At 44.0% G+C, this 26335-nt stretch overlaps 1 protein-coding gene across 4 annotated transcripts in view; it reads right to left on the bottom strand.

The window, feature by feature from the left end:
- The window catches only part of LOC132817039 (protein mono-ADP-ribosyltransferase PARP14-like), an 87572-nt gene that overhangs the window by 20318 nt on the left and 40919 nt on the right, over positions 1 to 26335 (bottom strand). For all 4 annotated transcript variants that reach the window (XM_060827081.1, XM_060827084.1, XM_060827082.1 and 1 more), the window contains 6 exons: positions 19318 to 19494; positions 15622 to 15788; positions 14716 to 14839; positions 12308 to 12370; positions 8447 to 8623; positions 1547 to 1726 (listed from right to left, as the gene is read on the bottom strand). In XM_060827081.1, the coding sequence (XP_060683064.1) occupies positions 1547 to 1726; positions 8447 to 8623; positions 12308 to 12370; positions 14716 to 14839; positions 15622 to 15788; positions 19318 to 19494 (888 nt within the window). The remainder of the gene's footprint in view (positions 1 to 1546; positions 1727 to 8446; positions 8624 to 12307; positions 12371 to 14715; positions 14840 to 15621; positions 15789 to 19317; positions 19495 to 26335) is intronic.

Here is a 26335-nt window from a genome sequence, read left to right on the forward strand (position 1 = left end):
GAATCACTGACAAAAGCTTCTCTCCCTGCCTCCTGCACCTTTAGTGCATTCCAAGGAGTTCTCCTCACCCTTTCCTATTTCTCAACCATCTGTTGCTTCTCACCATTATCCCTGAAAAAAATAGGTGTGGATCTTTGGTCTCCAGTCTGGTGGAGGGAGTTGAGAAAATATTCCCAGCTTGCTGAGGTTGCCCTTGGAGAAATTCATTGAGTGGTGGGATCATCATTTTGAGATGGCAGCCTATCTGCCCACCTCAGTGCACACGTTAAAGGCAGTCACAGAGACTGCAGAGTACCAAAACAGAATTTTTAAAAAGACTGGCTCATTTCATCCCAGTATTTTTGGTAAACATTAGCCCTCTAGCCCTACCACAACCCCTCACCCCCCCATACCCATTGCCCTGTGGCCGACCACTTCAACTCCCCCTCCCACTCCATCAAGGACATGCAAGTTCTAGGCCTCCTCCACTGCCAAATTGAAGCCACTCAACATCTGAAGGAAGAATGCCTCATCTTCTGCCTTGGGACCCTTCAACTACACAGCATCAATGTCGAGTTCACTAGTTTTGAAATTTCCCCTCTCCCCACCTTACCCCCAAAACACCTTGGCACTGTCCTCTTGACCTGTCCCACTTGTTCATCTTTCTTCTACCTAGCCGCTCCACCCTTCTCTCTGACCTATCACAATCACCCCCCCACCTGCATCCACCTATCGCCTTCACAGCTACATTCCCCCCAGCCCCAACCCCAGCCTCCTTCTGTCTCTCAGCCCCCTTCCCCTTCCCTCGCCACATTCCTGATGAAGGGCGTATGTCCGAAATGTCAAGTCCCCTGTTTCTCGGATGCTGCCTGACCTGCTGTGCATTTCCAGCACCACACTTTTCAACACTGACTCTCCAGCATCTGCAGTCCTCACTTTCTCACTATTTCCCCAATTGAACCATGTTGTAATCAAAGAAAACAAAATTCAAAACATCTATTAGAACCTTCATCGTACGAAAAAATTCCCACTCAACAAACCCACCTGACACATTTAAATGATCTCAAGTTCTCAATTGTTTATAAAGAATAAATAGTTGCATCCATAACCCCACTCAAAAGACAACTGATCTCTTAATACCCTCTATGGACTGTCAATTAAACTTTGAATTAATAATCCCCTAGTGAGATACATTGTACATAGCAGGCAACCATTAAACAAGAAAAAAAACTATCCTTAGGAGGACACGAATACAGCTATTGCAACTAGTAAAACAGTTTTTTTAAACCTCCTAGTCTTGCAGGCAAACAGTTTACTTATTCTATATGGGGTTGGGCATTTACATACCTTCACAGTTTGAGAGTTGTATAGATTTCAACTGCCCCCTTCATGAGCACTTATAATAAGATTTACAATATTTTAGTATAACACCTCAACTTCAGAGAAAATGGAGTCTATTTGAACTCAGAACTGACATTAACAGTGCAAAACATGTGCAATTACTGAACTGGATTTGAAGATCATGGAAAGCACCTGGAGGTTTATCAAGTTTTGAATAGTTCCTTACCAGTGGACTGGGAATGCTTGAAACGCTTCTCTATACATTGGCGAAATGAATCCAGCATGAATGAATTGAACAATACAATCCTTATCAAAGAGAGTGAAGGTTGAACAAAGTCCACCACATAATCACTTATTGCATCCATCAGTGCACTGGCAATATCTTGAGGATTCAGTTTTGCTTCACCTGTGTATAAAAGCAGAAGATTTGTCTGGTTAAATAGATTTGCAGTCGGGAAGTTCAACAAAAGACAAGCCGTAAGGTTATAAAAAAATCTATTAACATCTTAGAACATAGAACAATTCAGTGCAGAACAGGCCCTTCAGCCCTCAATGTTGTGCCAAACTGTGAACTATTCTCAGCTCATCCCCCTACACTATCCCAAAATCATCCATGTGCTTATCTTGATTCACAAGATGTGGGTATGACTGACGATGCCAGCATTTATTGCCCATTAGTTCTTTATCTGATGCTTTGCTATCAATTGTTTCAATTACACTGATTACACTTATTTTCAATTATTACTGGAACTGGTCCCCTTTTCCTCCTCCAGAGGGAGCCATCATCTTTTTTAAATTAGTTCATGGGACATTGGCATCACTGACTGGGCCAGGATTTATTACCCATTCCTAGTTGTTGGGGATGGAAATAATGACATTGAAGGAATGGCAATGTATCTTCAAAGCAGAGGGCTGAATCTCTTGGAGAGGAACTTGCAGGTTGTGGTGTTCCCATGTATCTGCTTTTCCTTCCAAATGGAATTAGTCATGGTTTGGAAGGTACTGTCGAAGGAGCCTTGGATAATTTCTGCATTGCATCTTGTAGATAGTATATATTGTTGCTTTGGAGCATCTGTGGTGGAGGGATTGGATGCTTGTCAATGTGGTCCTAATCAAGCGGGCTACTTTCTCTTCAATTGATCAAGATTGATCAGTTCTTGGGTGTTGTTGGAGCTGCATTCATCCAAGAAGTGGGGGTATTCCATCACACACCTGACTTGTTCTGCCACTGTGCTAAAGCCTAGGGGAGGGCAGCTGTGGCCAAATAACAGCCTGAGAAGCATTTAACTCAGTCAGGTCTCCCCCACTGAATCACCATTGGTTTTCCACTGGTTGGGAATAACCTTGAACTATCTTTTTTTGGTGCCGATATTAAATAAATGCCCTCTGGTTACCAACTTATCAATTAGAAGAAATATTTTTTCTCCTTGTTAATTGATCCAAATCCTTCATCATTTTTTACATGTCTATCTAATATTTTCTTCATCTTCTTTGCTGCAATGAAATGAGTAGTTGATGGACCAGTGATAGAAAAGACCTGGATATTGGTTGATTGATGTTATTCTGTAAAATCTGTCTAAGTCGTGCAGTTGTTTGGCTCATCTGTTACAATGCTGGCATCTACCTGACAATGTAGAAAATTGTCCAGGTATGTCCTATATACAAAAAAAGCAGGACCAATCTCTCCCAACCGATTACCGCCTAATCAATCTTTGCTCAATCGTCAGTAAGAGATGGAAGGGGTCATCAACAGTACTATCAAGCAGCACCTGCTCAGCAATAACCTGCTCAGTTATGCCCATTTGGGTTCTGGCAGAGCTACTCGGCTCCTAACCCCATTACAACCTTGGTTCAGACGTGGAGAAAAGAGCTGAATTCCAGAGGTGAAGTGAGAGTTACAGCCCTTGACATCGTGGCTGCATTCAACCAGGTGTGGCATCAAGGAGCCCTAGCAAATCTGGAATCAATGGGAAATAAGGGGAAAACTCTCTGGTTGAAGCCATGCCTGGCACAAAGGAAGATAGTTGTGGTTGTTGAAGGTCAATCATCTCAGCTCTAGGACATTTCTGCAGGAATTTCTCAGGGTAGCATCCTAGGTCCAATTATCTTCAACTGCTTCATTAATGATCTTTCCTCTACCATAATGTCAGAAGTGAGGATGTTCGCCAATGACTGTACAATGTTCAGCACCATTTGTGACTCCTCATTCTGAAGCAGTCCAGGTCCAAATGTAACAAGATCTGCACAATACCCAGGCTTCACGCCACACAAATGCCAGACTATGCCAATCTCCAATAAGAGACGATTAAAACCCCAGCCCTTGAAATGCAATGGTTTACTATCACTGAAACCCCATTGTCAACATCTTTGAGGTTACCAATGATCAGAAACTCAATTGGACTTGCCATATTTTTTTTTTCCTGGAGCAGTGGGAGACAGAGTGGAGGTGACGTTGGAGACAAGGAGGTTGCCGGGAAGGTAAGGATTTAGTATAAATTTGGCCAGTGGCTAAACCCGAGATACTACACATGTAGTATCTCCCTCCCGCCCACCTTCCTCTAACCAGAAGAGAAAGGGCTCTGTAAGGTAAGGTTTATTTTTTTTTTCTTTTTCTTTTCTTTCATATATTTAAGTGCATTGTTTGGTTTTAGTTAGTTGATATAAAGCTAAGGCTTACAATGGCAGGGGACTTCAGACCCGTGGCATGTGCCTCTTGCCTGATGTGGGAGCTCAGGGACGTGGCTGACATTCCTGACTCTTACACTTGCAAGAAGTGTGTCCAGATGTAGCTCTTGTTTGAACCGCATGACGGCTCTGGAGGTGCCGACAAACTCACTGTGGAGCAGTGGACCGATGCTGAGGAAGCCGTGGATAGCATGTTTAGTGAACTGGTCACAGCGCAGGTTAGAATTGCTGAGGGAGACAGTGAATGGGTGACTAAAAGGCAGAGAAAGAGCAGGAAGACAGTGTAGGTGTCCCCTACGGTCATCTCCCGCCAAAACAGGTATACCGTTTTGGATACTGTTGGGGGACATGGCTCACCAGGGGAGGGCAGCAGGTGCCAGGATCATGGCACTGTGGCGGGCACTTCTGTTCTGAAGGGTGTGAAAAAGATTCGTAGGGCCACAGTCATAGGGGATTCTATTGTGAGAGGAGCAGATAGGTGGTTCTGTGGCCGAAAATGAGACACCCAGATGGTATGTTGCCTCCCAGCTGCTGAGGTCAGGGATGTCACTGAGCGGCTGCAGAGCATTCTAAAAGGGGAGGGTGAACAGCTAGTTGTTGTGGTGCATATAGGCACCGATGATATAAGTAAAAAATGAGATGAGGTCCTGAAATCAGAATTCAGGGAGCTAGGAGAGAAGTTAAAGAGTAGAACCTCAAAGATATTGATCTCAGGATTGATACCAGTGCCACATGCTAGTCAGGGTAGAAATGAAAGAATAGGCAGGATGAACATGTGGCTTGAGAAATGGTGTAGGAGGGAGGGGTTCGGATTTGTGGGACATTGGGACCAGTTCTGGGGAAGGTGGGACTATTACAAATTGGATGGTCTACACCTGAACCAGACTGGAACTAATATTCTTTGGGGGGTTTTACTACTGCTGTTGGGGAGGTTTTAAACTAATGTGGCAGGGGACTGGTAAGCAGAAGAGAAGACTACTAGGCAGTGAGGTGGAAACTGGAGACTGTAAGAATCACAAAATTAGCATTACCAAGGGGAAGAGTAGGCAGAGAGCAGATGAACACAAAAGAATTGGCAGTCTGAAGTGCATATACTTTAATGCAAGGAGTATAGTGGGCAAGGCACGTGAACTTAGGGCTTGGATTGGTGCCTGGGTGTATGACATTATTGTGATCACAGAGACTTGGTTGACGGAAGGGCATGATTGGCAACTAAATATTCCAGGATATAGATGCTTTAGACAGGGCAGGGAGGGAAGTAAAAGGAAGGGAGGTGTTGCATTGCTGGTCAAGGATGATATCACAGCTGTGCTAAAGGAGGTCACTATGGAAGGCTTGAGCAGTGAGGCATAATGGGTGGAGCTGAGAAATAAGAAGGGTGCAGTTACATTGTTGGGGCTGTATTACAGGCCTCCCAACAGTGAGCATGAGGTAGAAGAACAAATAGGTAAACAGTTTATGAATAGATGTAGAGGCTACAGGGTGGTGGTGACGGGAGATTTTAATTTTACCAACATTGACTGGGATACGCTTAGTGTCCGAAGTCTGGATGGGTCAGAATTTGTAAGGAGCATCCAGGAAAGTTTTTAGATTAGATTAGATTACTTACAGTGTGGAACCAGGCCCTTCAGCCCAACAAGTCCACACCGACCCGCACCCATTCCTCTATATTTACCCCTGCACCTAACACTACAGCAATTTAGCATGGCGAATTCACCTAACCTACACATTTTTGGACTGTGGGAGGAAACTTGAGCACCAGGCGGAAACCCACACAGACACAGGGAGAATGTGCAAACTCCACACAGACTGTCGCCTGAGGCGAGAATTGAATCACTGCTGTGAGGCAGCAGTGCTAACCACTGTGCCACCATGCTGCCCGAGCGGTATATCAATAGTCTGGCAAGGGAAGGGACCATATTGGACCTGGTGTTGGGAAATGAGCCAGGCCAGGCGGTAGAAGTTGCAGTGGGGGATTTCTTCGGGAATCGTGACCACAATTCTGTAAGTTTTAGAATATTCGTAGACAAAGATGAGAGTGGTCCTAAGGCTCAAGTACGAAACTTGGGGCCAAGGCTAATTATCTTCGAGGAGAAAGTGAGGTCTGCAGATGCTGGAGATCAGAGCTGAAAATGTGTTGCTGGAAAAGTGCAGCAGGTCAGGAAGCATCCAAGGAACAGGAGATTCGACGTTTTGGGCATAAGCCCTTCTTCAGGAATGAGGAAAGTGTGTCCAGCAGGCTAAGATAAAAGGTAGGAAGGAGAGACTTGGGCGAGAGGCGATGGAGATGTGATAGTGGAAGGAAGCCAAGGTGAGGGTGATAGGCTGGAGTGGGGTGGGGGTGGAGAGGTCAGGAAGAAGATTGCAGGTTAGGAAGGCGGTGCTGAGTTCGAGGGATTTGACTGAGACAAGGTGGGGGAGGGGAAATGAGGAAACTGGAGAAATCTGAGTTCATCCCTTGTGGTTGGAGGGTTTCTAGGTGGAAGATGAGGCACTTTTCCTCCAACCGTCATGTTGTTATGGTCTGACAATGGAGGAGTCCAAGGACCTGCATGTCCTTGGTGGAGTGGGAGGGGAAATTAAAGTGTTGAGCCACGGGGTGGTTGGGTTGGTTGGTCCGGGTGTCCCAGAGGTGTTCTCTGAAACATTCTGCAAGTAGGCGGCCTGTCTCCCCAATATAGAGGAGGCCACATCGGGTGCAGCGAATGCAATAGATGATGTGTTTGGAGGTGCAGGTGAATTTGTGGCGGATATGGAAGGATCCCTTGGGGCCTTGGAGAGAAGTAAGGGAGGAGGTGTGGGTGCAAGTTTTGCATTTCTTGCGGTTGCAGGGGAAGGTGCCGGGAGTGGAGGTTGGGTTGGTGGGAGGTGTGGACCTGACGAGGGAGTCACGGAGGGAGTGGTCTTTTCGGAATGCTGATAGGGGAGGGGAAGGAAATATATCCCTGGTGTTGGGGTCCGTTTGGAGGTGGCGGAAATGACAGCAGATGATACGCTGTATATGGAGGTTGGTGGGGTGGTAGGTGAGAACCAGTGGGGTTCTGTCCTGGTGGCGTTTGGAGGGGCGCGGCTCAAGGGCGGAGGAGCTGGAAGTGGAGGAGATGCGGTGGAGGGCATCGTCGATCATGTCTGGGGGGAATCTGCGGTCCTCGAAGAAGGAGGCCATCTGGGCTGTACAGTATTGGAACTGGTCCTCCTGGGAGCAGATGCAGCAGAGACGAAGGAATTGGGAATATGGGATGGCATTTTTACAGGGGGCAGGGTGGGAGGAGGTGTAGTCTAGTTAGCTGTGGGAGTTGGTCGGTTTATAGTAGATGTCCGTGTTGATTCGGTCACCCGAGATAGAAATGGAAAGATCTAGGAAGGGGAGGGAGGAGTCTGAGATGGTCCAGGTGAATTTGAGGTCGGGGTGTAAGTTGTTGGTAAAGTGGATGAACTGTTCAACCTCCTTGTGGGAGCACGAGGCAGCGCCGATACAGTCATCGATGTAGCGGAGGAAAAGGTGGGGGGTGGTGCCAGTGTAGTTGCGGAAGATGGACTGTTCCACATATCCTACGAAGAGGCAGGCATTGCTGGGGCCATGCGGGTGCCCATGGCAACTCCTTTGGTTTGGAGGAAGTGGGAGGACTGGAAAGAGAAGTTGTTCAGGGTGAGGACCAGTTCAGTCAGTCGAAGGAGGGTGTCAGTGGAAGGGTACTGGTTGGTACGGTGGGAAAGGAAGCTAAGAACAGAATGGACCTTGAAGGAATATTGGGAGAGTAGGACCAATCTTGAATGAGGAATCAATCGTGGGATGCCATTATAAAATGCACAACATCAGTGATTGCATTATGAGGACAAAGGAAGCTAGCACTGAGAGGTGCACACACATGTCTTGGATTGTTTAGCTTTAAAAGGTACTAACCACAGACCTATCTATGAGGTTTGAAACCCTGTAATCATTGTACATATCCCTGCAATCTTATGATGCCCAATAAACCACTGAAAGTGCAAGAGGTAATATGTGACTCAAATTGCAACCAGGGAAGCTGTGTAGAAGGAATGTCTTGCTTGAACCAGCAATTGGCTCATTTTGAAGTATAATTTCAAAATGTGTCATTATCTTTTTTTTATAGAGAAAACAGAATTTTCATAAAGGCTAAATCTATCTCTCATAGATGTTTCCCTGGGAACTGTCAACACCATTCGGTTATATGCAAGAACATATGGGAAGGGGTGTCTTATAAATGACTTGTTGAAATTTCTAGCTAAGAACTATAAACACACAATCAGCAGGAAGCTTTCCTGTACTTCTCACTGAATTGTTTCAAGCTCATATTTTATTTTGGGGTCTGCAACAGTATCACCCTGAAGTTACTGGATCATTTTATCCTGCATGCTTTCTGTAACATACAAAAGTAAAGGTATTGAAATAACACATACATATTGTTCCAAAACCTACCTGTGCCCAATGCTGGGAAGGACACTGAACTTATTTTTAGGTTTTCACATTCCTTCAGAACTTTTACTAAAGATCCTTTTGTATTTTGTGCTTTAAGCCAGCCTGCCAAATGTATGATATACTTCACTTGAAGGTTTCCTGCTTTTGTGCTTACAACAGTATCTTCATTTTGGACACCTACAGCAGGAAAAACAGTATTTGAGATGGAAGCTGTAACACTGTCAATAATTTAATAACCAGTTAGTGGCATACAATTAACCTCGCGCTATAAATTCAAAAGCTGATTGACACTTTTCCTAAAAGGATGTGATATCTAGAATCTTTCAAATTTGCTACAGGTAAGAATGGTTACTCTGATCCTCTAAAACTCATCTAACTGGAAGAACCAGTAGGCAGCATGGTGGCTCAGTGGTTAGCACTGCTGCCTTATCGCTCCCTGGTATCTGGACTCAATTCTACCCATGGGTAACTATCTGCATAGAGTTTGCACATTTTCCCTGCACCTGTGTGGGTTTCCTCTGACAATTCAAAGGTATGCAGATTGGGTAGATTTGCCATGGGAAATGCAATGTTATAAGGTCGGGGGTAGGACGCTCTTTGGAGGGTTGGTGTGAGATTGATGAGCTAGTGGCTTGCTTCCATACAGTAGTTAGGGACTCTATAGACTCCAAAGCCTCCCTATTCCAACTTGTAATTATTTCATAAATAGAGTGACACTTATTGCCTTCACTACTTTATCTGGAATCCTTTTCCATTGATCACTATTTGTGTAATGGAGAACTTTTTGATATCAGATCCAAATTTGCCTCAGAACAGTTTGAAACTGCCTCTCCTTGTCTTATTCTTGCACATTTATTTTAAGTAGTGTTCCAGAACTTGTATTTCCAAATGTCCATCCACTATAGCGACACCTCTACAACGTAAACAGGAAAAGACAGGGTGGATAAAGAGAAACTATTTCCACTGGTTGGAAATTCTACAGCTAGGGGCCATAGCCTGAAATAGGGCCAGATACTTCAGAAGAGATATGAAGAAGCACTTCCACACACAAAGATAGTGGAGGTTTGGAACTCTTCCATAAATGGCAATTGAAGCTAGATCAGTTGTTAAATTTAAATCTGAAACAGATACATTTTTGTTAGGCAAAGCTTTTAAGGGATATCGGACAAAGGCGTATCAATAGATTGAGGTCACAGATTAGCCGCAATCACAATGGATGGTGGAACCGAGGGGCTGAATGGCCCACTCCTGTTTCTGTGTCTCCTTCCAATGTGCCCCAGTTCCATGTCTGACACTTGAAATTAGCCTTGTGTCTCCAACCCTTGAATGTAATTCTTGTGTTTTCGCTCAAGCTAACATTATGTTCTTGTACGCCCACAACAGGTGTGCAGATTGATCTTGAGTTCCTCTGACTTATCTTGTTGATTTCTCCACTTGCTGCTATTCCTTTGTTTGAAGATGTTTCCTTTCTTATTTAGAGTCATAGAGATGTACAGCACAGAAACAGACGCTTCAGTCCAACTCTTCCATGCCAACCAGATGTCATAACTTTATTTAGTTCCATTTGCCAGCATTTGGCCTATATCCCTCTAAACCCTTCCTATTCATGCACTCATCCAGATGCCTTTGAAATGTAATTATACCAGCCACTAACACCTCTTCTGGCAGCTCATTCCATACACACACTACACTCAGCATGAAAAATCTGCCCCTTAGGTCCCTATTAAATCTTTCCCCTCTCACTTAAGCCTATGCCCTCTAGTTTTAGAGTCCCCCTACCCCAGGGAAAAGACTTTGGCTACTCACCCTATCCATGCCCCATATGATTTCATAAACATCTGGAAGGTCAATCCTCAACCTCCAATGCTCCAGGAATAACAGTCCCAGCATTTTCAGCCTCTCCTACAGCCCAAACCCTCTAACTCATGCCTTTTAAATCTTTTCTGTGCCCTTTCAGATTTCACAACATTCTTCCTTTAACAGGGAGATGAAAATTGCATGCAGGATTCAAAAAAGGCTTGATCAATGTCCTGTACAGCCGCAACAAGGGCGGCATGGTGACATGGTGGCACAGTGGTTAGCACTGCTGTCTCACAGCGCCAGGGACCCGGGTTCAATTCATGCCTTCAATTCCTGTCTGTGCGGAGTTTGTACATTCTCGCCGTGACCGCGTGGGTTTCCTCCGGGTGCTACGGTTTCCCCCTATAGTCCAAAGCTGTTCAGGTTAGGTGAATTGGCCGTGCTAAATTGCCCGTAGTGTTAGGTGCAGGGCTAAATGTAGGGGAATTGGTCTGGGTGGGTTGCTCTTCGGAGGGTCGGTATGGACTTGTTGGGCCGAAGGGCCTGTTTCCACACTGTAAGTAATCTAATCTAATTTAAAAAATGACCTCCAAACACCTATGCTTAGCACAGTGACCAACAAAAGCAAGTGTACCAAACACCTTCTTCACTATCCCATGTACCTGCAACTCCATTTTCAAGGAACTATGAACCTGCACTCCAAGATCTCTTTGTTCAGCAACACTCCTCAGGACTTTACCATTTAAGTGTATAAGTCCTGCCCTAATTTGCCTTTCCAAAATGCAGCATCTCACATTTATCTAAATTAAACACTAACTGCCATTCTTCGGCTTACTCACCCATCTGATCAAAGTCCTGTTGTACCCTGAGGTAAACTTCTTCACTGTCCACTATATCTCCAATTTTGGTGTCATCTGCAAACTTTATTACCTTTTTTTCTTTCATGAAATGGTGGGCATTGTTGCAAGGCCAGTATTTTTTATCCATCTCTAGTTGCCCTTGATGTAAATAGTTTGTTATATTCTTTTCAGAGGGAGTTCAGAGTAAACCATATCATTGTGGATCTGGAGTCTCACATAGATCAATCCAGGTATGGGTGGCTGATTAGGTTCCTTAAAGGACATTGGTGAACCAGATCTATGTATGAGATTGATGGTAATTCACAGTCACCATTACTAAGGCTAGCTTTTAATTCCAGATTTATTTATGAATTGGATTGAAATTCCACCAGCTGCTGTGGTTTTATTTGAATTTGTGTTCCATAGTTTGGGTTTCTAGATTGCTATCCTCAAATTTCATAACTCTTTTATCCTTTGCTATTTCATCATCATTAATGGAGTAAACAGGCTTAATTGTCATATATTTTGTCTCAGCATCATTTGGTTGTGGTTTGTGGAGGGTTTTTTCTCCATGAACACAAACAAGTTATTTCACAGGTTCGTCCCAAACTTTGCTCATGAGGTACCTGTCCTGCTCCTATAGGACCTCTCTCATCCAATGTTTGCCTGACTCTCCCACTTGCTACAAGTACTCACCACTACCAGGATATCCCAGGATATACTGAGATACTGGGGTGGCGGAACAAGGGTGACAAGATATTATCAGGCCATTTTGAACTGAGGTGGGCAGAAATTTCTTCACTCAAGTAATGGCAAACCTATGGAATGTTCTATCACAGAAGACTGTGAAGGTGAAGTTACTGAATATATTTAAGAAAGAAACTGATAATTTTCTAGAAGCTAAAGATTTCAAGGGATATGGGAAGAGAATGGGAGTATGGCATCGAGATAAAGGATCAGCCACAATCATGTGGAATGTTGGAGTGGGCTCGATGGGCCAAATGGCCTACTCCTGCCCTGGTTTTTAATGTTTCTGTGTTACTATCACAGCTGAATTAAATTCATTTTAAAACGTTTTTTTTTACTTTCTGAACATTGAGGCTGGTATTAACTTATTTTCTGACAAGTGACTGAAAGACCCATTACCCTTTCAAAAAACCTAACTTCATTCTGAGTTTGCATTCCGTCAGACCGAAGAGGGAGATGCCTTACAGTTACTCACCTAGTTGGGTACATTCATCCACTACTGACTGTCCGGCTGCTTTTAAGATAGCACCACAAACCCCTGTAAGGTAGAAAAGTTAGTTATTGTTAGTAAAATGCTATTCCAATCTATCAAAGAGCTCAACTTTGCTTCATCAGAATTACAAAGTCAATACATGGGGCAATCACCAGTGTAGCAGAAACAGTAAGTTGTTTGATTGAGATGGATTCAACTTAAACTTGGTTCGAACTAATGTACTGAAAAATCAGATAACATTGAGGGAATAGAAGGTTTTAAATTACTAAGGGGTGCGTTCAAATAGGGATCATTTCATAAGTCTACAAAGTCAAACTTGCAGTGTAGTGATTTGGAAAAAAGTTAAGGAATTTATGCCTGAAATGCATTAATGACTAGGGCCACATCAGGGAAATAGAGGAAGAAACTAAAATTAGAAGGGCTTTATCAGAACATATAAAGCATTCATAACAAGAAGCAGACATCAACAATAGCAACAAGTAATGATATAAAACATAGAGATAAATGGTTTTGATCTAGCAACATTTCCTGATCAAGGATGGGAACTAAATATTTTAAGATACCTGACTTCTAGAGAAAAAGAGATAACATAGAAAAGCAAGTGCAGTTGCCACTATAATAAAAAGTTGCCAGAGGACCATAGGGCTACTCTTGCATTGGATGGAGAGGGAGAAACAACTGGTGGTGGTTTAATCTGAGGATTACCATGTCACAAGTGAAGGTTGAGTTGTGAAGGTGAGATGTTCATGGATGGTCAGCCCTTATAATAAAGCATGTGTCGAAGGCAATGGTGAGATGGAGCTTAACCCAGAATATTCTTTTACTTCACTTCCCTTGCAAAAGAACAGAAAGACCAAAAAACAGAAATGGGAGATGTGATTTGCAGGTACAACATCTCCTCTATACACCTGATAAACTGTCAGTTAAGGAAAAGGTAAAATCTTTATTTGCTGTAAATTTATTCACAGTATGAATTATTGTAGGTATGCATCTCATAGCTTGGCTTATGCCATGACACTCAGTGCTTCAATCACCCAATCAATGCCCTCCAGCTACACATCCTTCCCCTCTATTGATACACAGTTGTATATCTCTATCTCTGGGCTGTGAAGGTCTGGACTCAAGACCCCACCTGTTCCAGAGGTGTGTAATAACTCAGATTGATTCAAAAATAAGTAGAGCTAACTGTATGGACTCTTGTGGCACAGTGGTAATGTTCCTTCCTCTAAATCAGGTGGTCTGGGTTCAAGTCTCACGTCTTCCAGGATTGTGAGATTAACACCTCTGACAGATTGATTAGAAATTAAGGGGGATCAGAAAAAGCAACTAATTTTTTGAGGGGTTCTTGTCATGCAATGATTGGAGTCTATGTTTAAATCCCACCTACTCCAGGGGACTGTAATAGCATCTCTGAACAGATAGATTTTAAAACAACCCACAATGTAGAAATTATTAGCACCATATTCTCACCATTCGAGTTGCACTCATCCAGGCAATTGTGGAATATACCATTATTCTCATGACTTGTGCCTTACTGACAGACACTGGGGAAACAGGAGATGAGTTACCTGTCACAACATCCCTAGTCTCTGACCTGCTTTTGTTGCTGCAGTATTTGTATGGTTAATCCAGTTCAGTTTCTGGTCAATGGTAACCCCCCAAACCCCCTCCAAACCTCACCCCTAACCCCAGAATATTGATAGTGGGGTTCAGTGCTTTTTAATGCCATTGAATGTCAAAAGATGAGGGTTAGATTTTTTTTCTTATTGGAGATAGAAATGACTATTGGAGACAGTAAGGATTGCAGATGCTGGAAGCCAGAGTCAATAGATGTGAAGCTGGAATAGGACAACTTGTTAGCATCCGAGGGGCAGGAAGGTCAAAGTTGTCAGGACAGACAAAGGATTTCAGCCCGAAACATTGACTGTCCTGCCCTTCGGATGCTGTCTGGCCTTCTGTGCTTTTCCAGCTTCAAACCTGTGAATTGGCCATTGCCTGGTACTTGTCTGGCGCAAATGTCACTTGCCACTAATCATCCCAAAGTTGGGTGTAGTCCAAGTCTTGCTGCATATGGACTACTTCAGGATCTGAGGAGTCATGAATGGTACTGAGGAGTCATGAATGGTACTGAATATTATGCAATCATCAATAAACATTCTCACTTCTGACCTTATTATAGAGTGAAGGGACATTACTGAAGCAACTAAAGATGTAGGGCCTAAGATGCTATCCTGAGGAACTGAGATGATTTGACCTGAATCTGAGATAATCTTATGCATTGTATTTTTTTTATATGAAGCATCTTGAGATGTTATAGTTTGGTAACAGGTAATCAATAATGCAACTAGCAGTTGTCAATAAAAAAGATGTGTGAACAATTTGGCACTCACCCTTGTTTCGGTTAAGGTTGACATTTGTACAGTTTACAATTGCATCAGTCTGTTCTGCTGTGATGTCACCTTGAACAGCTACCAATTTTACTTTGCCAATGGTTACTTCTACGGAGTTGAATTTCTGAAATTAAAAATTGGTGAGCATTAAAAATGTTAGAATTATTTTCTTTCTTTCCATTGCTTCTTTCTGACCAACAGAGTTAAGCCTACAGAGCCCAAGGATGGGTTTTAACTCTCAAATGGCAAAGATAGGGCTGTCGGGAAGTAGTTGATTTTAATGATCTGGCCTCATAACTTCCTTACTTCCTGATTACTACGGTGATTAAATCAGGCCCACTGCTGTCACTAAAATCCCTGGGATGGCCCATAATATAAGGAATTTGTGCTAGAGAAGGGAAACTGGCTGAGGGAAAGTAAAGGGTCCAGATTAGAGTGCTGCTGGAAAAGCACAGCAGTTCAGGCAGCATCCGAGGAGAAGGAAAATCGACGTTTTGGGCAAAACCCTTCATCAGGAATGATGGGGTTGAGGGAAAGTAAATGCCAGAGGAAAAGGTCAGAGGAAGATGAGGGTCCTGGGACTGTAAAGAAACACTTCTAACCCTCATTACCTATTATGAAATTGAAATTACAATAAAAATCCACCTTTCCGTGGCCTCTTCTGGTCCTGTATCTTGGTCCCTAAGCTTTGCTTGGTGAAGAATCCATCAGAGCTCACCAACGCAAGCCTTAGTTTAAAATACCACATTGAGTCCAAATAACCTCATTGGGCTGGGGTAGGTATCCTTGCCAAGTAGGGGCAGGAAGGAAATGTGAAAATTCCACACACTCCATAATCAAAGCTCCTGTTTTGGATTTGATCATAATGCTGCAAAGGGTTATACTAGATATTAAACTCCCACCTACCTGTTGCGATTTTTTTAGCAAGACGTCAGAAAAAATAGCATACATATCAGGTTGGAAGACAACAATGTAAACAAGCTTAATACTGGACGGCTTATTTTGTGACAAATGATTTTCAAATCCAATCAACATGCTTTCCAAAGTGTCCCGTGGATTCATTCCTCCCACACCTGCAAAAGGACAATGTCTGAGAAAAATGAAATTAATATGGACCAAAACCAGCGATCAAAATCACTGTTAGTCATGCCTTTGCTCAAAGGATTGAATTTGCCATCAATATTACATTCATTTAAATACTACTTTTGAAAACAATTTATCTATTACTGCAACTGCAATCATTTGCATTTGACTTTTTAAAACAATGTGAACTCAGCATAACCTTTTTTTCTGACTTAATGATGTGCAGAATATGGGCGGCACGGTGTCACAGTGGTTAGCACTGTTGCCTCACAGCGCCAGAGACCCGGGTTCAATTCCCGACTCAGGCGACAGACTGTGTGGAGTTTGCATGCTCTCCACGTGTCTGCGTGGGTTTCCTCCGGGTGCTCCGGTTTCCTCCCACAGTCACAAAGATGTGCGGGTCAGGTGAATTGGCCATGTTAAATTGCCCATAGTGTTAGGTAAATAGTAAATGTAGGGGTATGGATGGGTTGCGCTTCGACGGGTCGGTGTGGACTTGTTGGGCCAAAGGGCCTGTTTCCACACTGTAAGTCTAATCTAATCTAATAAAAGAATATAATCAGTCTTACATTCCTTGTCCTCACTGACAGTAATGATTCTGTCTGACTTGTACAGCTCGATGGACCAGTCCAAGTTGTATGTGTGGCAGATTTTCAAATACCAGTGCAGGCACAGTTTGATATTCAGTGTCTCAGAGTGCTTCTCAAGACCCAAGAGTTTCTCAGAGAGTTTGACACTTTCAAAGTCCTATCAGGAGTGGGAAACAGGGAACCTGCGTTCTGCCACTTAATGACCCATTATGCTCCATTAGAAACTGTGGTGTTTGTAAATGCAATATTACAGCTGACTATGAGGAATCCGGTGTGTTAGCTGTTGGCTTCGCTCGAAGACAAAGATATGTTCCTCTTAAGGTGACGAGAGGTAATCGATCCACATTTAATCTGCACTGAAAAGTGCTCATTGCTTCAGTTCAACCCAATCGCCCTGAATTCCAATCATGACTTTCTTACATGCTAGCTGTCACCCTTAGCAAGGTAACAGCAGGCGACAACATAGAGTCATAGAATCATAGAGATGTACAGCACAAAAACAGACCCTTCAGTCCAACTCGTCCAGGCCGACCAGATATCTCAACCCAATCTAGTTCCACCTGACAGCACCCGGCCCATATCCTCCCAAACCCTTCCTATTCATATACCCATCCAAATGCCTCTTAAATGTTGCAATTGTACCAGCCTCCACCACTTCCTCTGGCAAATCATTCCATACACATCCCACTCTCTGAGTGAAAAAGTTGCCTATCAAGTCTCTTTTATATCTTTCCCCTCTCACCCTAAATCCATGCCCTCTAGTTCTGGACTCCCCCACGCCAGGGTAAATACTTTGTCTATTTATCCTATCCATGCCCCTCATGATTTTATAAACCCTAATAAGGTCCCCTCAACCTCCGACACTCCAGGGAAAACAGCCCCAGCCTATTCAAGCACTCCCTATAGCTCAAAGCTCCAACCCTGGCAACATCCCTATAAATCTTTTCTGGACCCTTTCAAGTTTCACAACATCTTTCCGATATGAAGAACACCAGAATTGCACGCAATATTCCAACAATGGCCTAATCAATGTCCTGTACAGCCGCAACATGACCTCCCAACTCCTGTACTCAATACTCTGACCAATAAAGGAAAGTATACCAAATGCCTTCTTCACTATCCTATCCACTGCAACTCCACTTTCAAGAAGCTATGAACCTGCACTCCAAGACCTCTTTATTCAACAACACTCCCTAGGACCTTCCCATTTAGTGTATAAGTCCTGTTACGAATTGCTTTCCCAAAATGCAGCACTTCACATATATCTGAATTAAACTCCATCTGCCACTTCTCAGCCCATTGGCCCATCTAATCTAGATCTTGTTGTAATCTACGATAACCTTCTTCGGTGTCCACTACACCTCCAATTTTGGTGTCATCTGCAAACTTACTAACTTATACCTCTTCTGCTCGCATCCAAATCATTGACATAAATGATGAAAAGTCGTGGACCCAGCACCGATCCTTGTGGCACTCCACTGGTCACAGGCCTCCAGTCTGAAAAACAACCTTCCACCACCACCCTCTGTCTTCTATCTTTGAGCCAGTTCTGTATCCAAATGGCGAGTTCTCCCTGCATTCCATGAGATCTAACCTTGGTCACCAGTCTCCCATGGGCAACCTTGTTGAACACTTTACTGAAGTCCATATAGATCCCATCTACCACTCTGCCCACATCAATCTTCTTTGTTACTTGCTCAAAAAACTCAATTAAGTTTGTGAGACATGATGTCCCATGCATAAAGCCATGTTGACTATCTCTAATCAGTCCTTGCCTTTCCAAACACATGTGCTTCCTGTCCCTCATGATTCCCCCAACAACTTGCCCTTCACCAACGTCGTGCTCACTGCTCTATAGTTCCCTGGCTTGTCCTTACCATCTTTTTTAATCAGTGGCACTACGTTAGCCAACCTCCAGTCTTTGGGCACTTCACCCGTGACTATTGATGATACAAATATCTCAGTAAGAGGCCCAGCAATCCCTTCCCTAGCTTCCCACAGAATCTCAGGGTACACCTGATCAAGTCCTGGGGATTTATCCACTTTTATGCATTTCAAGACATCCAGCACTTGCTCCTCTGTACTATGGATGCCTGTCTTATTCATTGGCAGCTCCCATCTCTTTGAATCACTTGGTGCTACAGAGTGGCCACCGAACTTGCTTTCTGTCCAATTAAGGTAGTTGTTCTTTAAGAATATATCACATGAATGATGCAGAGGCAGTGGAGCTTTAGGATCTGGAGGTGTTAGGCTCCCCATTTTACTTTAGATATCCAGACATATAAGCCACCAGTTATTTAAGACAGATTGCTGGGGGCTATCACGGTATCACACTCAGTGAGACATCAATGTTGGAAGATCTACTGACTGTTTAATAGAGCAATAAACAGTGAATACTGGACAAGCAGCTCACGACAATGCATTTCATGTAGTGAGCAAGTCATTACAAAAAATACTCCGGTATGAAAGATGAATATAATAAGAAAGTGACATTAGGTAATCAGATACCAATACAAATAGAGCCATATTGATCACACTATCTATTGATGCTTTGCCTCCTATCTTCATTGGTTTAGTTAATCTCATCAAGGCAGCAGCTGGTGGTCACAATATCCTTTGGCTGAGGGAATGAAAATTTGCTCATTTTTTTGCACCCAATTTGAAATGGAGACAATATTTAGGTTAAAGGAAGTATGTTAAATTGGGAAAGCATGATGCCTGGCTGTGATATCACTGAAGCTGAATGGCCAGATGATGTTCACTGTCTAGAGACAAACATAAATAGTGATCATGTGGGAGAAGTCCTGGAGGCACAGTGGTCTCATGAAACTGTACCATAACAGCAAGCAACATTATTGGAGAGGAGTGGAGAAGTGTATAAGAATAAATGGACAAAGGATGGAAATATTTATAGTCTGGCAGTAGTTACCTGTTCCTAGAGCAGGGAAAGATACAGTGGTGATCTGATGTTTTTCACATTCCTGCAATACTTTTTCTACTGAGGCAGTTATCAATGCTGGACTGGTTTGACCGACCATATGTATGATGTAATCACAGGTAAGGTTGCCACCACTGGTAACAACCACACCATCATTAGGCTGAGAACCTAAAAAAAAACAAAGACGCAAAGTTTAAAAAGGAGTTAATTTTATATCCTCTACTTATGAAATTCTTATAATGCAAATGTATTCTAACAATTTCTACGATTGCAGGCTCAAAGAATACTTATCCTCCTTTCACGCATGTTTGGTGCCAGACTTGTGTAAGTGAGATTGATTTTATGCACATAATTTGCTTTCTCCGCTTACTCTATTTTGCTGCACAAATCACACTGCTATTATGCAAAGTAGTTGCTGTAGTTTCAGTCGCAAGGTCAAATTACCATAGTTTGCAGGAGTTCTTTGTAAACAGTCTGTAATTCATGGTTTAATTTGACTGAACTGCCTTAGTTTTCTTTGCTGTTTGCTGAATAAATAATATTTGTGTTGAATTGTGCCACATTTCCCATGCCACCTTAAATTCATTGGTTTGTACAATGATGTCAATAGGTACTCTGAAAGTTTCATGGTCACAAAATCTCACGACACAGAGACAGATAGCTGAACCAGTCAGTCTTACTACCTCTCTATATATAATACAGTAAACCGAAACTGTTGAAGACCTCAAAATAGTCACTCCAATAGTTCCTAAACCAACTTTTGAATAATCAATCCCAATCTTTGCAAAGTTATTAATTTCCAGACACCAGTTTTGTATCTTAAACTAAAGACATTTCAGGTGGAACTGAGAAATAAGAAAGGGATGATCACCTTATTGGCATTGTATTATAGACCCCCAAATAGTCAGAGGGAAATTGAGAAATAAACTTGTAAGGAGATCTCAGCTCTCTGTAAGAATAATAGGGTAGTTATGGTAGGGGATTTTAACTTTCCAAATATAGACTGGCACTGCCATTGTATTAAGGGTCTAGATGGAGATGAATTTGTTAAGTGTGTTAACTGATTCAGTTTGTGGGTGTACCTACTAGAGATGGTGCAAACCTTGACCTAATCTTGGGAAATAAGGCAGGGCAGGTGACTGAGGTGTCAATGGGGGAGCACTTTGGGGCCAGCGACCACAATTCTATTAGATTTAAAACAATGATGGAAAGGATAGACCAAGTCTAAAAGTTGAAGTTCTAAATTGGAGAAAGGCCAATTTTGACAGTATAGGCAAGAACTTTCAAAAGCTGACTTGGGCAGATGTTCGCAGGTAAAGCGACGGCTAGAAAATGGGAAGCCTTCAGAAATGAGGTAACAAGAATCCAGAGAAAGTATATTCCTGTCAGGGTGAAAGGGAAGGCTGGTAGGTGTAGGGAATGCTGGATGACTGAAGAAATTGAGGGTTTGGTTAAGAAAAAGAAGGAAGCATATGTCAGGTATAGACAGGATAGATCGAGTGAATTCTTAGAAGAGTATAAAGGAAGTAGGAGTATATTCTGGGCTTTGGACTCTTTGGGCTTCCAGAAGCTGGTACATCAGATTGCACAGGGAGTTTTCAAATCTTCATGCTGTTTCAGCAGAATCATCTCCCAGAAAACACAACACACAAAAAAAAAACAATTTTAATTCTGGCTCCACTCTGAATCTTAGACTGATTGACTTTTCACAAGGACTCAATTCAAAAACTGCGAGCAGGTGTATTTCAGACTTGCCAGAACTGTAATGGACCAGGCCAGATCCCCTCAACACATTTCAAGAAAGTAGCCAGACCTAACTTTACTAGTTGTTTTAAGTGTGTACGGTGGCTATTCAGACAGTTGGTCAAACCACAAGGGGACATAATTTTAAGCCAACTATAGGAAGGTTTACGGGAGATGTCACAAGTAAGTTCTTTACTCAGAGAGGTTGGTGCATGGAATGCACTGCCAGCAGTGGTAGTAACGTCAGATACATTAGAGACATTTAAGCGACTCTTGGAAAGGCACATGGAAGTTAGTACAATGAAGGGTATGTAGATTAGTCTGATCTTAGACTAGAATAAAAGGCCAAAACAACATCAAGGGCCAAAGATCCTGTTCTGTGCTGTATTGTTCTATGTTCTGTTTCTAAAACAGATTTTATTTACAAGATTACCAAATGAAACACAAGGAAAAGAGAACAGAAAACTGAATAATTTAACCTATCTGAAAACCAAACAGCCTATACCAACTTAATGATACTGTTCGAAGTACTTGCAACAATCCCCATGAATACTACTTGACACAAAAGGAAAAATCAAACACAGGGTCTTACAGGAAAGAAGTCAGAGAGAGAATGAGGAAGTAAGAAAGCCACAAAGGGATCATTTCTATCTTTTACTTGTTTTACATGGCATACTAGGGACTCAAGGGTTAAACATTCCATTGCTAAGAGGACTCACTGCAGTATCAAGTGCCTGACCTCTTGTAAAATAAGACAGTTGGGGAGCTGCTGACTCTCAGAGAACTGAATCCTCAAGAGCCATACATGTGGATTCCATTTGCAGACTCAGGCAAAGGTATTTGTCCTCCCTGGACAAGACTGATAGCCTTGACAATAACCCTATTAACTGCCTCCTGCTCCCATTATCTTGCTTTGTTCCCTATTAAGATAAGTATGTGAATCCACCAGTGAGAACAAGCAAAACCCTTCTACTTTAATCTTTTCCCATCAACGCATGTTGGTGAAGAATTACGATAACCAGTCCCTGTAATCCATCCACTCGTTATCACAAGACATCAACAATCACTGGACATTGTAAATTAAAAATTGTCTGTCTTAAACAATGTAATGACAATCAACCATGTGACTTATAGACCTTTTGTTTAATTTCGATAAAAAAATACTGTCTTTATGTGCAGAGCAGAGACTCATGAAGAAGTGTCACCACAAGTAGACACTTGGCTACTTTTGGGGACATTGAGAATCTCTCAGTGGCCGTGCGGTAATAAAGCTTCTACTGTTGCACAGAAACATTTTTTTAGATTAGATTACTTACAGTGTGGAAACAGGCCGTTCGGCCCAACAAATCCACACCGACCCGCCGAAGCGCAACCCACCCATACCCCTACATTTACCCATTACCTAACACTATGGGCAATTTAGCATGGCCAATTCACCTGACCTGCACATCGTTGGACTGTGGGAGGAAACTGGAGCACCCAGAGGAAACCCACGCAGACACGGGGAGAACGTGCAAACTCCACACAGTCAGTCGCCTGAGGCGGGAATTGAACCCGGGTCTCAGGCGCTGTGAGGCAGCAGTGCTAACCACTGTGCCACCGTGCCGCCCACAAATCTAGACATGTGTCGTCTAGATTTGTAGAACAAAATATAAGCAACAAGAGTACCAGCATGGACCAGCTTCTTTGGGACCATCAGCTTCAGAAAACTACTGCTAAAGAAAAACAAACCAGAAGTGAGAGAATTGGCCACTCGCTTTCATTATATGTGTTTTTTCCCAAACATTTGAAAGCCTGTTGCCTGAGGCAGTATCTACTAGCTATAATCAAACTGGCCCTAAAGCCCTTAAACTTAGACTTTTCAGAGTCTGTGTCTTTTACGACCTCTCTGAAAAAAATCAAAGACAACACAATCTTGTTAAAGGAGTAGCTTCATCACAGAACCAATTCCAAGTACTGACCTCATTAATACTCAGCTTCTTTAAACAAGTTCTGCCTTGGGGTCACAATGTCTGTTAGAACCATTAAATCAGGAATCAGCCTGCCAATAGTTTCCAATCTGACCTCAAAAACAAATTAATCTTGTCCAGTCTTTTCTTTTCAACTATCCCAAACCCACAAGTCACTTCCAACTCACAATTCAAATTAGTAAAAGAATAAAAGTAATGAAACATTAATGTGTGTTCAAACTGGTGCAAAACTTACATTTATGTAACACATCTTATATCCCAAGGTACTATTCTTGTGTTGGCAAAAACAGCAAGTGACTTCATCAATCAGAATGTATACGTGATTCCAAAAAAGACAGTAACTGGACTGGATAGGGAAGCTGTTTCATAAAAAGAACTCACTTCCTATTAAAGTTGTTTGAAAGATCTGTAAAAATATTGCTTTCAAAATCTTGCTGCTTGTCTATTTAGCCCTTTCATTATCTGGTTTAAAACTGTTGACCATGTGAACACACCTCCACTGAGATTTTGACTTGGTTCCTCTCATCTCATGGGGGACAATGAGCAGCAATACTCAATACACTTGTCATCGACTGGCTTAATCTCTTTCTCCCCAGCACAAATGGCACCCTGTTATTGAAGGTCATCTCGAAATGTACTTTATCAGGTTGACTTTAGCTAAATATTCTTCCTCTACCACCTTGTGTCTATTCTAGTTTTGTGTTTATTCACTCATGAAATGTGGGCATCACTAGTTGGCCACTGCAAATGTGTTGCTGGTCAAAGCACAGCAGGCCAGGCAGCATCTCAGGAATAGAGAATTCGACGTTTCGAGCATAAGCCCTTCATCAGGAATAAGAGAGAGAGCCAAGCAGGCTAAGATAAAAGGTAGGGAGGAGGGACTAGGGGGAGGGGCGATGGAGGTGGGATAGGTGGAAGGAGGTCAAGGTGAGGGTGATAGGCCGGAGTGGGGTGGGGGCGGAGAGGTCAGGAAGAGGATTGCAGGTTAGGAGGGCGGTGCTGAGTTGAGGGAACCGACTGAGACAAGGTGGGGGGAGGGGAAATGAGGAAACTGGAGAAATCTGAATTCATACCTTGTGGTTGGAGGGTTCCCAGGCGGAAGATGAGGCGCTCCTCCTCCAGCCGTCGTGTTGTTGTGTTCTGCCGGTGGAGGAGCCCAAGGACCTGCATGTCCACGGTGGAGTGGGAGGGAGAGTTAAAGTGTTGAGCCAAGGGGTGATTGGGTTGGTTGGTTCGGGTGGCCCGGAGGTGTTCTCTGAAGCGTTCCGCAAGTAAGCGGCCTGTCTCACCAATATAGAGGAGGCCACATCGGGTGCAGCGGATGCAATAGATGATGTGTGTGGAGGTACAGGTGAACTTGTGGCGGATATGGAAGGATCCCTTGGGGCCTTGGAGGGAAGTGAGTGTGGAGGTGTGGGCGCAAGTTTTACATTTCCTGCGGTTGCAGGGGAAGGTGCCGGGGGTGGAGGTTGGGTTGGTGGGGGGTGTGGATCTGACGAGGGAGTCACGAAGGGAGTGGTCCTTGCGGAACGCTGATAGGGGCGGGGAGGGAAATATATCCTTGGTGGTGGGGTCCGTTTGGAGGTGGCGGAAATGGCGGCGGATGATACGTTGTATGCGGAGGTTGGTGGGGTGGTAGGTGAGAACCAGTGGGGTTCTGTCTTGGTGGCGGTTGGAGGAGCGGGGCTCAAGGGCGGAGGAGCGGGAAGTGGAGGAGATGCGGTGGAGGGCATCGTCGATCACGTCTGGGGGGAATCTGCGGTCCTTGAAGAAGGAGGCCACCTGGGCTGTGCGGTGTTGGAATTGGTCCTCCTGGGAGCAGATGCGGCGGAGACGAAGGAATTGGGAATATGGGATGGCGTTTTTACAGGGGGCAGGGTGGGAGGAGGTGTAGTCCAGGTAGCTGTGGGAGTCAGTCGGTTTATAATAGATGTCTGTGTTGAGTCGGTCGCCCGAGATAGAAATGGAAAGGTCTAGGAAGGGGAGGGAGGAGTCTGAGACAGTCCAGGTGAATTTCAGGTCGGGATGGAAGGTGTTAGTAAAGTTGATGAACTGTTCAACCTCCTTGTGGGAGCACGAGGCAGCGCCGACACAGTCATCGATGTAGCGGAGGAAAAGGTGGGGGGTGGTGCCAGTGTAGTTGCGGAAGATGGACTGTTCCACATATCCTACGAAGAGGCAGGCATAGCTGGGGCCCATGCGGGTGCCCATGGCAACTCCTTTAGTTTGGAGGAAGTGGGAGGATTGGAAAGAGAAGTTATTCAGGGTGAGGACCAGTTCAGTCAGTCGAAGGAGGGTGTCAGTGGAAGGGTACTGGTTGGTGCGGCGGGAATGGAAGAAGCGGAGGGCTTTGAGTCCTTCGTGATGGGGGATGGAGGTGTACAGGGACTGGATGTCCATAGTGAAAATAAGGCGTTGGGGACCGGGGAAGCAAAAATCCTGGAGGAGGTGGAGGGCGTGGGTGCTGTCCCGAACGTAGGTGGGGAGTTCTTGGACTAAAGGGGACAGGACCGTGTCGAGGTATTGGGAGATGAGTCGTGGGTGGTGTCCCGAACGTAGGATATGTGGAAAGAATAACTTCTCTTTTCAATCCTCCCACTTCCTCCAAACTAAAGGAGTTGCCATGGGCACCCGCATGGGCCCCAGCTATGCCTGCCTCTTCACAGGATATGTGGAAAGAAGGACTCAAAGCCCTCCGCTTCTTCCTATCCCGCCGCACCAACCAGTACCCTTCCACTGACACCCTCCTTCGACTGACTGAACTGGTCCTCACCCTGAATAACTTCTCTTTTCAATCTTCCCACTTCCTCCAAACTAAAGGAGTTGCCATGGGCACCCGCATGGGCCCCAGCTATGCCTGCCTCTTCGTAGGATATGTGGAACAGTCCATCTTCCGCAACTACACTGGCACCACCCCCCACCTTTTCCTCCGCTACATCGATGACTGTATCGGCGCTGCCTCGTGCTCCCACGAGGAGGTTGAACAGTTCATCAACTTTACTAACACCTTCCATCCCGACCTGAAATTCACCTGGACTGTCTCAGACTCCTCCCTCCCCTTCCTAGACCTTTCCATTTCTATCTCGGGCGACCGACTCAACACAGACATCTATTATAAACCGACTGACTCCCACAGCTACCTGGACTACACCTCCTCCCACCCTGCCCCCTGTAAAATCGCCATCCCATATTCCCAATTCCTTCGTCTCCGCCGCATCTGCTCCCAGGAGGACCAATTCCAACACCGCACAGCCCAGATGGCCTCCTTCTTCAAGGACCGCAGAATCCCCCCAGAC

This window comes from Hemiscyllium ocellatum, chromosome 7 (genome assembly GCF_020745735.1).
Source record: "Hemiscyllium ocellatum isolate sHemOce1 chromosome 7, sHemOce1.pat.X.cur, whole genome shotgun sequence".
NCBI classification, from domain to species: domain Eukaryota; kingdom Metazoa; phylum Chordata; class Chondrichthyes; order Orectolobiformes; family Hemiscylliidae; genus Hemiscyllium; species Hemiscyllium ocellatum.